The sequence below is a fragment of the Hippocampus zosterae genome, chromosome 1 (assembly GCF_025434085.1).
Source record: "Hippocampus zosterae strain Florida chromosome 1, ASM2543408v3, whole genome shotgun sequence".
In the NCBI taxonomy this organism is placed as follows: Eukaryota; Metazoa; Chordata; class Actinopteri; order Syngnathiformes; family Syngnathidae; genus Hippocampus; species Hippocampus zosterae.
This window is the reverse complement of record NC_067451.1, coordinates 13089080-13101430: the sequence shown is the minus strand read 5'-3', so window position 1 is coordinate 13101430 and position 12351 is coordinate 13089080. Positions and strand designations below refer to the sequence as shown.

Below are 12351 nucleotides of genomic sequence, written 5' to 3'. Positions count from 1 at the left end.
TTTGAACTGCATGCATTGTTATTGATTATGGTGAGTTATTGTTTTCTGCCCTTAAATAAATAGCTATGACTTTGCAAAGGATCACTGAAAAACAGGCTTGGGCAAACAAACACTGACCCATTGATCCGATTTTAAAGGTGACTGGGTTTTGCTAATGATTGCAACTGTCTGGACAGACGGGCCACTGTACAATGGCCAAAGCTTTTAATGGAGCGAGAAGGAGCAATATGGACAATATAGCCTATTTGAAAAGTTGACACGAGCAGTAAATGACGATATACTGTATCTCAGCATTTTATTTCCAGCCAAGAAAAGGGCTTAGCAAAGATTTAAAAACAGATGAAATGCAAGCTTCTCTTTGAATTTGGTCAAGGTGACGACACTCAGATACTTATCTGATGATTAGTCAGCTCTGAGCATTAAGCATCTAATGTGATGTGTTTTCACAATCAGGGGTTAAAGACTAGGAAAAAAATGGATTAACTCATCTATTCTCTTCCCATCTATCTGAGTGTCTGCAAAAACAAAGTCAAGCTATTAGAGTGAGTATTGAGTGGAGACAAAATGGTTTGAAGAGAAGTATTGACATGAGTGTAGCCATTTTTGTTTGCTTTTTCCCCCCCTGCTGTTTTTAAATTGGAACCCATTTCTTTGTTTGGCATCCACGCTGTGACTGAACAGCAAGGATGACTTCATGGATTTATAAGAGTGAAATGCCACCGGTCACCCAAGGACTGTTAGTTGGGTCGCACAGTGGAAAGGACAGTTGGAGAAAGATTCATTTTCATATCTAATACGCAAGGGTGACACACAAGAGTGGACTTTGCTGACCGTGTTCCTCTTAAGAAAATGACCAGCTCGGTGTATCATGAGGGGCAGGATGCATATGCAGCTTCCAGTTCATTTATGCATCTCTCTAATAACAGTCTATATGGATATAGCTATGACTGGACTCCCAGGAGACTCTTTGTACCTTTCCCATTGTAAAACTGGTGCAAAACGTTGTTTTTTTTCTTAGCAAGTGGCTCAGCAGTTTGGGTGTGGACATTTGAAGTTACCACTTACAATGTGGTAGTGCAACGAAGACACTGATAATTAGCATTTAGATGCCATATCAACAGGAATAGCAGTGTAACACGAAACTGCCCAACCGTAATTGAGTAAGCAAATAATACGCCAGCAGTAGCAGATAAAGCGGGGAAGCAATTTGCACCTATATTTGTGAACAAAATTGGCCTTTGATGACATCCATAACACATCGAGATGTACGGTAAATGTGAAAAATGAGTATTGAGACACCCGGTCAAGTGTTAATGGGTTTTCATGGGTGCACATGGTCTTCTGGGACAATTCAATATTGTGAGGCATTTTGCATATTTTGTCCGTGTATCAATAATCAGAAGCCGTAAAGCCAGAGGCTGCAATATTTGATGGGGTGAGGTCAAGCCTCTCACTTTTTCAACTCATCTTAAACATGCTGTAACAAAATGTCTAAAATGTCTCGGCGGGACACCCACACTGCCTAATGGGACACCTTGCAAAGAATTAAGAATCAAGGAGATCAAGGGGGAATTTACCCAATCCCTAATTGATAAATTCATTAATAGCTTCTGGTAGATCTTTGTCCATATCATAGTGTTATGTTTCAAGCAATGCCACTCTCTCTGGCCATTTCAAATCAACAGGGGACAGCACAGTACATACCACGAGGCGACGGCAAGCCTCGCCTCACCACACTGTGTGGGGCCCCACAGCACTGGGCTCTATTCGATTAAACAGCATGGGGCACAGATCGATATGGATTAAAACTCTGTGTGGAGCTACTTATTGCCTCCTCCCCAATTCTGTCTGAAGTTAAATGTGCTCAGTTATTATCAGTGATTATAGAATTTTAACCTTTTACAACATAGTATTAAAATGGAGTCCGGGTGGTAAACCAGTGTGAACTGAGGGCCATTACAAATTTAAAAAAGGAAAAGAATATATAAATAAAAAGAGCTCCGCCACTTCCTCTTTGTGACACCTATGGGGCAGATATATCAAGCTACTTAGAACGCGGCTTGGTGAGGGAGCTGCAATCTTGGTCTCATTCCACCTGCCACACCTCAACCGAGACACACATATACAGCGAGCGGCCTGGCGGTATAGGTCTCAATCCCCCTGGCAGTGCTGGACTCCCCATAGCGCATGGCAGGATTTCAGAGATAATCCAGTCGCTCGCAGACAGTCACTGAATGTTAATCCGCAGCCATCGCTTTAACTGCACTGTTAAATCTCAATCATACTCTCAATCATTCCTCCTCCTTATACCCGTTCACCCCCACCTTTTTATCCATTACTCTCCTTCCTATGGCTGAGTCTACGAAAATCTTACCCACACAAATTGATCCTCTTTCTATCATCTGATTTTAACTCTATCCTTTCTCTTCATCCCTTATTTTTTTGGAAGCTATAAAACCTCAGCCTTATTCTCTACTCTCTATTTTCTCTCCCGACTCAGCCCTCTATCACCCGAGCAACCGTCCTCTAATTTTCGGGGTGAAAAAAACAAACAAACAACAAAAAACACCTATCCATCTGTTGTAATTATTCTGAAAAACAGGATACTTAAAAAAATAAAAAATAAATAAATTACATTAAAAAACCCAGACTAGAGTTTCTGAAATAAAAAAAAAACACATTTCATTTTCTTTTATTAATGATGACACAGATTCTAATTTCATTTTATTTGTCTTTTGGAGCAATAAAGTGACAGCATGAGAACTGTTCCTTCTGAAAATTACAAAAACAACCTCTTAATTTGAAGTCAGAAAAAAATATTACCGCTGCTCTCTCCACGCATCTCAGGGTTCATGTAAAAACTTTTTCTTTATATTTTTTGTTCTTAATTATTTGAATAATGAAACAAGTAAATGAGACAGAGAAGTCAGACGCATCTGTGCAATGGGGAGAAACTGGGATTTTCTTTCTCAGAAAAAGATTCATCTATGCCCGGATGTTTTTGCAGCACATAAATCAAAATGAAAATCGGTGAGACAAAGCATGCAACAAACACTGAAGTAACATTTTGGATAATGCTGCATACATTTTTTTTGACTTGAATTTCATATTGGAGAAGAAATGCTTCGTTTACGTCATTAAACTGAGCTACATTCTGCTAACTACTATTGTTTTCATCTATCAGTGCTTACACGATCTACAGTGAGACCCCTGCCCCGAGCGTTGTCACGTGACTCTGTTTCACCAAATCTGCATAACTACTTGCAAATCCACTTCAGTACTCAAACTGAGACAAGCAGTCTCACGGTTGCACAAAAAGTCTGTAACATGACACAGAAGCAAAGTTTTCATCCATTCATCCATTTTTAACAAGGCTTATCCTGAACAAGATCAGGGTTGGGGGTGGGGGGTGCTGGAGCTGATGCCAGCTAACTTTGGGCGGAAAGGCAGACCATCGTCACAGAGTGGGAATTGATCCCATGTTGCCCGTAGACAAGTCAGGCATGTGTACCAATACAAAGTGACTTAATTTAAGTGAAGTATGGTAGAAACAAGAATCAGAGGAGGCAGAACAATTTATGATTACCTTAAACACTATGAAACAAACCAGCTATGTAATGCACTAAGTTGTGTTGTTCTGTTCACCTCTATAGTATGTGCCTGTGGTTAGCCCGTCGACCTCACAGCGCAGAGGTTGTGAGTTCGATCCTGGGTCCGGCCTTCCTGTGTGGAGTTTGCATGTTCTGCCCGTGCCTTTGTGGGTTTTCTCCAGGTACTCCGGTTTCCTCCCACATTTAAAAAACATGCATGGCAGGTTGATTGAACACTCTATATTATTAGGTGTGAGTGTGCCCTGCAATTGGCTGGCGACTGGTTCAGGGTGTCCGCCTACTGCACGAAGACAGCTGGGATTGGCTCCAGCACCCCCCGCGACCGTTATGAGGATAAAGTGGATCGGAAAATGAAGAATGTATAAATGAATTATTTTCAAGAGTAGTCATAGTACAACATTTGTGAAACAAAATGTTTTTATCATCTTGTTGAAATCCACAGATCTTCCCTCGGTGAGGCATCTGAACGAAATGTAATGGCACAATGTCGAAAGTGCTGTAGAGATGTGAATTTTAGGACAATTATAACAATATGAGCGATTATCATATCCAAAAAGGCTTTTCAACAGACTGGAGGATAATGTTATGTTCCCATTTCGAGCCCAGATAAAAGCTATTACACGCTGTGCAACTGGCTCTATTATCCAGGTATCAACTATATAAACAGACAAAAGGAGTCAATTACAGAGGCACAACATCACAGGAAAGACAACCACATAATGAACATAGATAAACCTAGGGGTTGGCTGGGTATTTTAAGGCAGGCGATTAGCAGTCATGACTTACTGATCACATAGTCTCCAAATGGATCGTCATTCTCCTCATCATCTAGATAAGCTGGAGAGGAAGGAATAGAGGGGGGGAAAAAAGAAAAAGAAACAAAAAACATTATGAGAAATCAAGACAGGATGAAACCCTATGAGTGGAAAATAATGAAAACGAAATTGCAACTGAACAACAAAGAATGCTCCACTTAAATGTATTTAAAAGGAATCAAAACAGCCACAGACAACATCTCTTTCATGTACTTTCTGAACAGAAATCTCTCCTACAATGCACCGTTAAACTTCAGTCGGCTAAAACTTTTAGCACCATGCAGAGGTAAATACGATTACTCATAATTGACTGGAGGACTCTCATTTTTCTTCTCTCGCTCTGTCTCTGATCGTCTTGCTCTCTGGTATATCTGATGATGACATGAGAGGCCATTAAAGCCCACAAAATTTTCCATTACAGCAGCAGCGTAGCAGTCATCGAGTAAAATGTCCGGCGACAATAATATATCACTAGGCCGGGGGCTGCATTTACCTGATGATTATCACGACTTCATGCTGCCAATTAGTCACAAACCACTGTAATGGTTGACGTTGGTCATCTTGAACTTGATGTTCAAACCGTCCTTCATCCGACTGCACTTCTCTCTTCATTCATTGTTCATGTATACGTTTCCTTTTTGGATCACAATTAAAATTGCCTCTCCCGAATATACAAACACCAAGCCTCCTTTGTCAGATATTCTGTCCTTGTTAAATGTTCCATGGTCAACCGTCAATAGTATTTTTGCAAGCCGTTTAGAAAGCACATCAACTCAGAGTGAGATCAGTGAGCACCAAGGGACATACAGCGGAGCGTAAAAGTCACCACCATTCTGCTGACTCAATAAATTAGGAGTTCCTGACTTCCTCTAGCATTAACTTCTGGGGGGAAAAGAGTGCAATAGGAGTTTCACTGCAAGGCTCTCTAAAGCCTGCTTTGTGATATATGACCAAGCTTAAAGTCGAGGTTTGATGGATTGGTGTGCTGTCAGTAGACTGTGCAGCAGTCTTAACATATGGGCAATTATTAGTGCTTGTGATTTTGTTGGATGCAGGAGAATACCTCTGTCTGTCTGTCACACACACATCTATATATATATTGCGCGTCGTCCCGCACGCGGTCTGTCCTTCCGTCTGTCCCTTTTCAAAACGTACTTACTTCACCGCGCCGCTGCGCGCCGCCACTGCGCGCCGCCACTGCGCCGCTCAGGCAGTGGCTCACTACGATCGCGCGGGCATCTTAGCGAAAAAATGTTGTCTACCCACAAGTATTGCAATGAAATTGTTAGTTATTTAGTAGAGCTAAACATCTCTTTATTTTCGCGATAAGCAATGAAGATGAACAAAAAGTTGAACCAAGCAACAACACTTTTGTGGGCCGAAGGCCCACCTTACCAGCCTTCCGCAGGAACTAGCTGATGAGCCGCCCGGAGGGCGGCGAACCACCACCTTACCAGCCTTCCGCAGGAACTAGCTGATGAGCCGCCCGGAGGGCGCCGAACCAGCTAGTACATTATATATACAGTATATAAAAGGCAGACGTCATTATCGCCATCCACAAATAAATAAATAAAGAGCTGACAGCCCTAATATTGCAGAACGTTGGGTTTAACAAGTGCGCTGAAATCGAGAGTTGACAGGAGTATTTAATCAAATCATAAGGCATGACTCCTGAATGGCTACAAGTCAGGCTTAGATTTTTTTGGAAGCTCCAAAATTGCATTGCTGAATAGAAGACGTCACACTTTTTTTATTTGTTATTTGTACAATTACAAAAAGATACGATCTACCTGTCGGTTCTCATTTTGCTTGTGCCTCCTCAGTGCAGTTATGCATAGCTGTTCCATTTGCTTCTTCCTTTCAACCATGTTATCTAAAGACATAACATCAGCCATCGCAATTCATCTCAGGTTTGATCAATCACGTTGCATGTTGGATTGATCTAACATTTTAATACTAGTCCCGAACGTGTAAAGTGAAGTGTGTTGCACTTGCGTGTTTTTGGCAGACACATTCTTAGGCACGCTCAATTTCTAGATCAGCTTTTGCGTGAACAAACAGGTTAGCTCCTGTTTTTGCATGAACAAACATTTTGTTCAATCAAGCCCAAATAAGTTAGGCTGTACTAAAAAAAGTATTTTCGAATAAATAGTTCTTCCTCACACCACATTTTTAAACAGCCATAATCACTAGAAACGATCTGCAATAAAAACGTTGCCTGAGGAATGAAAAAATCATTCAAAGCACCACTATTGGACTTGACAGGCCATTGTGAAACGTGGTCATTTACAGCACCTACAAGAAAAGAAAAAAAAAACTGGAAGATATTTGTGCATATCTAAACAGGGGCACAGGGTAAGCCTTGTGATCAGTATGTTGAGGACTGACCCTGACCGCAGGATATATACTGAACATTGACTTCTCTTTAAGACCGACATGCATATAGGCATGCTGCATGCATGCGTAGGTCCGTTTAGCGCACTTGTTGCAATACACTGGAAAAAGTCCTGTGTCCCATGTGTAGTACGAAGGCACATTCACACACACAAGCATCCACAAACAGGTGTGTGAGTGTTTGCAAAAGCAGGCTGCCAGTGCTGTTCTTACACACCATTCATCACAAGCTACTAATTCCGTTAACCATTGTCAAGGCGTTTTCACCCTGCGTTGTTCTCTGAAAAGTCATTCAGACCCTAAAGCGCGAACCTTTCCAACGCACCCCCACAGATAGGCTGAGACCTTGAGGTGACAGTGTTGGTCTTCAGCCCATCAATCCAACAATATCAGTGCTTCTTGAATTTGACGGACAGGTAGCACAGGCAACTGTGTTACTGGTGGAAAGATGGGTGGGTAAGCTGAAGTTCAGCTCAGGCAGCTGGGTAAAATAAAGCCTCTGCTTTCTCAACAACACTTTGAAACAGTAATTCATGCCTTTGTCACATCTCGGTTGAATTAAAGTGCTGCACTTTACTTTGGAGTCAGCCAATCCTTCATTAAGCATCTCCAGTCGGTCCAAAATTCTGCTGCTCGCCTCCTGACAGGTACTTGTAAGAGGGAGCACATCACTTCGACTGGCATCCCTTCACTGGCTCCCAATACATTTCACAGTTCTTTTTAGGATTATATGACCATATTTTCCGCACTAAAAAGTGCACCTAAAAGCCTTCCATTTTCTTAAAAACTCAGTGTGCCTTAAAATCCGATGCGTCTTGTGTATGGTCATTACGGTAATATTTCGACCCCAAAATGGCTCCTTGCTTGAGACATGCTGACAACGCAGAGTTCAAAGTTAAGGTGATCGGTTACGCAGTTGAACATGGAAATAGAGCAGCGGCAAGAGAGTTCAACATTAATGAGGCAATGTTATAGCTGGCTGTTGGTTAAGTGAACTGTGTCGCTGCTTTATTAAATATGTTTCACTGACATCTGATCGGGGTTTCCTTGAGCGGAGCTCCATCTCGTGTATGCATTGTATATTGCATCTTATAATGCGGTGCGCCCAATATATGAAAAAAATTACAAAATAGGCCATTCATTGAAGCTGTGCCTCATAATCCAGTGCACATTTTAGTGCGGAAAATATGGTTTTGGTTTTCAAATGAAAACCAAATTTGAAATGGACTCACTCTGCCTTACCTCTCAGAGCACCTCTGCCTCAACACATCTGCCCGGTGTCTTGAGTCAACGGAGCAGACACTATTAGAGGTACCAAGGACTACATGGAGATTCAGAGGGAATCGAGCCTTTTCTGTTGCTGGTCCCTCGCTTTGGAATGACCTCCCCGCAAACATTAGGCAGACCCCCTGGCTGCCCATCTTTAAAACTAATGATAAAACTCTTTTTTATTCTTTGGCTTTTGACTCAGCATGAGATTAGATTTTTAGTTTGACTATTTTTGTGCTTTCTCCTGTCTTTCGTTATTAATTTATTGTTTTATCGTTCATTGTTGTATGGATTATTTTTGCTCCATGTACAGCATTTTGTATACAGCAGTGGTTTTTTTATGTTATGTTCTTTAAATATAGCAGAGTTGAGTTCAATTGAGCCGATTTGGAAAAAAATGTTAAAAAGGCCTAGGCTGGTCACAAGAAAATCACTGGACAACACACAGGCAGACTTCACTTTTGCAAACGTACACTGTAACATTGTAGATTGTGAGTATATATTTGTTTTTTAAACTGTGAGACCCAGAGACGGTCACCACGTTGAAAAGTTTTAGCTTGCCAGGAAGTAAGCAATGATGGCCAATCAGGTAACTAAGCATGCTCAGATGAAAGAAGGGTTGGACAGAACGGCCCGACTAAATTTAGCACCACCTTTTCATTCTGTAATTATGAGATTAATACATCCCGTCACGCACGTCACAATGCTTGCTTATGATTTATTATCTTGCAAAGCAGATGGAAAGATTGAGCCAGAAAGGGAAGACGGAGAGAAACATTGTCTGAAGGCAGCTAATCAGCATGCCAGTCTGATTCGGCCAGCCCGGACCAAAGTGTGTGCAACCATAACGGGTGTCTTTCTTTGTAAACCCAGTGAGTAATAAACCAAGATTTAGGAGCATCAAGCAACTGGGTGGCATGTGCAACATCTGGCACCCTGACAATCCAATTTAAACTTTAAAGGTAGTGGTTGATAGGAAAATTAAAGGAAGAATTCATTCAATTTACATGTGCAGCTTAAACTATTAGTTTAACTTATAAAAATGTGTAAGTGCTGAAAAATATACCTCGATATTATTCATTTCCCTTTGCTGGGAATATTTTCAACACAGATGCACATCTATGTTGGATCCAACGAGCCGTAACCCGTGCAATTAACCGCTCGGCACACAATGGACAACAAGGAAGACACAAAGAAAAACAAATGCCATAATGCATAGCGAAAATTTGAAACAGCAAACAAGGTGCACACTGGAATGTTATTCCACAATTTTTTCCCCAAAATGTACTTACACTTACTGTTTTGTTGAGCCTCTGGTGTGTACAAGAGTAAGGAGGCAAGCACAAGAAGTGATCTACAGTGGGAGATGAGACATGCCGCGCAAGTGACATTAAAAGCAAACGGTGTGCCGAATATTTTTAACAAGCAAGTAGTGGGAGATGAGCTTAAGTACCCCACGGATGACTTGCGTTCGCTCAAACCTCCTGCCTTCTGGACGTTATGCCCGTAATGTGAGCCGAGTTTGTGCTCGTATATTCAGCCACTGAGACATGTGACCAAAGCAGCATTCAAATCCTAAAGCACGGAAGGTAGGAGAACATTGTCCATGTGTGTCATCTTACCCATTCTCCAATGTAGTTTGTCCATCAAAAGTAGAATCTCACTTGCCAGACTTACTTCTTAATATTGGCTGGAAACGATATGGTTTCATTCTTATATAATGCTATAGATCTGGTGTCGCTCTGTATGAGTATATCAGTCTGCAGTCTAGTCCAACGTTGACACACATGTTTCATGAACATGGCGGCCAGCTATGTCATTTTTAAAAGCATTTTAAGTGATTAAAAGTACATGAAAAATAATGAAGATGTCAAATTTATTATAGACAAAAGATTAACTTTTTACTTCTGCAAAGGTCATAGATATCACACGTATCCCTTTATATAAGGGCAGTTTTGTATATCCTCATGTAATTTACTTCACACAATCAAGGACATACGTAAGGATTGGATGGGAATGGGTTCAAAGACAAATATTGTCACGGTAAAATAAGAAATGGCAGCAGCACCATATGTATTCATTTTAAAAACATTTGCTGCAGTTGCCAAACAAAAGCCACTGATAATTAAAAGCTTAGTATCTGCCTGTTTGCTTTTCTAATTAGTGGACGGGGATTGTGCAGCTTAATCAGTTGTATTAAAAAAAAAAACTGGAAACACTGGCAACAAATGTCTGACTTCACAGTGGATACATAGATGTGGGCATTGAAATATTACGCCTTTAGTAACAATGTCAAACACTCCACCCCAACATCTCTCTCTACCATCATGTATTGAGTATGACTCACTCCTGTGTATATGACGTCCCCCCCCAAAATCATGATTTTGAAAGCTGATTTTGATTTGGACTCACGTATTATACGCTGGTATGATTTGATTTGCTGGTTGCACCCTTCTGTGGCAAACTGACTGCTCCATTCAGCTTATTCAGCTGGCACTTTGGTGCTGAGCTTCTCTACTTAAAAGGTGTGGAAGTACAGTATAAAAAAATAGACAGAATGTTGCCATGCATTAAACTGTTGGCTCTCTTCCATCCTTCAGCAGCCCACAGCTGACAGCGGCCCTTACACATTCAAATTGTGGGTACATGTGTCTTTTGTGGCTTTTTACCAAACTCCCCTTCTTCTTCTGTTCTTCTCACCACTCAAGTTGGAGTTTGAATATTCCAGAAATAACGATCTCAGGTTATGTTGGGAACATAATTGTATCTTTGCTCAGAAATTGAGGTATTATCCATATTGAAATTTGTATTTCATTAGGTTCTTCAAAGAAATGTTGAGGTTCTCTGAAGTACCTTAAATGCTTACCTAAACGAAACAAAAGTGGATAAAACTTGCTGTGCGTTTTTTTGCAAATGCGCTGACGACGCTCATACTTCCATGGACAGAAGCAGTCACTAAGTACTTAGCCTAAGCAATAATTACATGAGCTCAAGGCATATTACAAATTCCCAAATTCATTTCTGCTCTCTAATGAACTAAGATGCTAACTTCAACATGTGTTATGTCAAACGTACGCGGTAGCAACAGATATGATATGACATGATGACAGATATTAATATGGTGGCGACCACAACACTCTATGATTCATGGTGCATAGCGCAAATACATTTATTTGTACCATTAGACATTACACATCCTCTTGGAATGAAAGTGAGACTTTTTCACAACATCTATCATTTTCTTCTGTGTCTCAACAAAGGTGGAAACGTTTCTCTCTGTTCCCTCCGTGCCCTTATTGACCCAACTTGCTGACTTCTGTCTTGTGAGGTCTTTTGTCTAAAAATTGTCAATCTGAGCCACTCACTGCATTTCCCTCCGAAATCTAAAAATCATGGAAATGATCATCTCTCAACACAATCTTTTCGGCAAGGAAATGGGGTACAGATGAACCCGCATGTCCTGATATACAGTGGACTTGTGTGGGAAATAATATGACTGGTGATACATTCTGACGAGGATGTTGAAGATGTCAACATACCGTATTGGCCCGAATACAAGACATTTTTGGGGGGGGGGGGTGGTTTGCATTGAAATACGACTGAAAAAGTGGGGTTCGTCTTATATTCGGGGTCTCAACATTATACCCATTCACGACGCTAGATGGCGCCAGATATCATTGAAGCGAATGCTGAACTTGACTCCCCAGGCCAAAGTGAACCCCTGTCACGAAGAATAAAAATACAATTAGCAGTAGTACGAAGAAGAAAAAATAGCGGTAAGAAAGAAAAGAGAAGAAAATAATAGAAGAGATAACAGAAAATGGAGAAGCATAGCAACAATCTGGAGAAAAGCGGGTCGAAGATCGGCCAGGTTAACCTGCAGCTGATGAGAAGTTATGATGTAATTTACATTTCAAAAACCAGAAGCCATTCATTTACGAATGTGATTGCACTTTAGTTTACATATTTAAATGTTCAGATATTAAGATTTGAATCACGCAAAATAACATGCTTTTTGTCTCAAATATATTGTTATAATCATTTGTTTCAGATGTGCTGTAATTATTTTCTGTATAAAAATTAATTTGGTGTTGAAAACGTGTTTTCAAACTTGAGTCTTGCAAAAGACTCAAGACTCAAATGGGGTCTCGACCTCGCTCCTCAGCAAGCTCTGGAAAACCTGATATCAAACCTGATCATTTGAATTCGAGTGTTAGTGGCCCTCAAAGATCAGAGATGGCCACACCTGGGCTGGACAAATC

General features: G+C 40.9%; 2 protein-coding genes across 15 annotated transcripts in view; one reads left to right on the top strand and one right to left on the bottom strand.

The window, feature by feature from the left end:
- Positions 1-12351, bottom strand: part of tenm2a (teneurin transmembrane protein 2a) — a 215081-nt gene that overhangs the window by 125039 nt on the left and 77691 nt on the right. For 8 of the 13 annotated variants that reach the window (XM_052057305.1, XM_052057300.1, XM_052057313.1 and 5 more), the window contains one exon: positions 4398-4448. The exons of the other annotated variants lie outside the window; for them this stretch is intronic. In XM_052057305.1, coding sequence (XP_051913265.1) covers positions 4398-4448 — 51 coding nt within the window. The remainder of the gene's footprint in view (positions 1-4397; positions 4449-12351) is intronic. 13 annotated transcript variants of the gene reach the window in all.
- cnot7 (CCR4-NOT transcription complex, subunit 7) overlaps positions 1-12351 on the top strand; it is a 256938-nt gene that overhangs the window by 167237 nt on the left and 77350 nt on the right. The gene's annotated exons all lie outside the window — the stretch shown is intronic.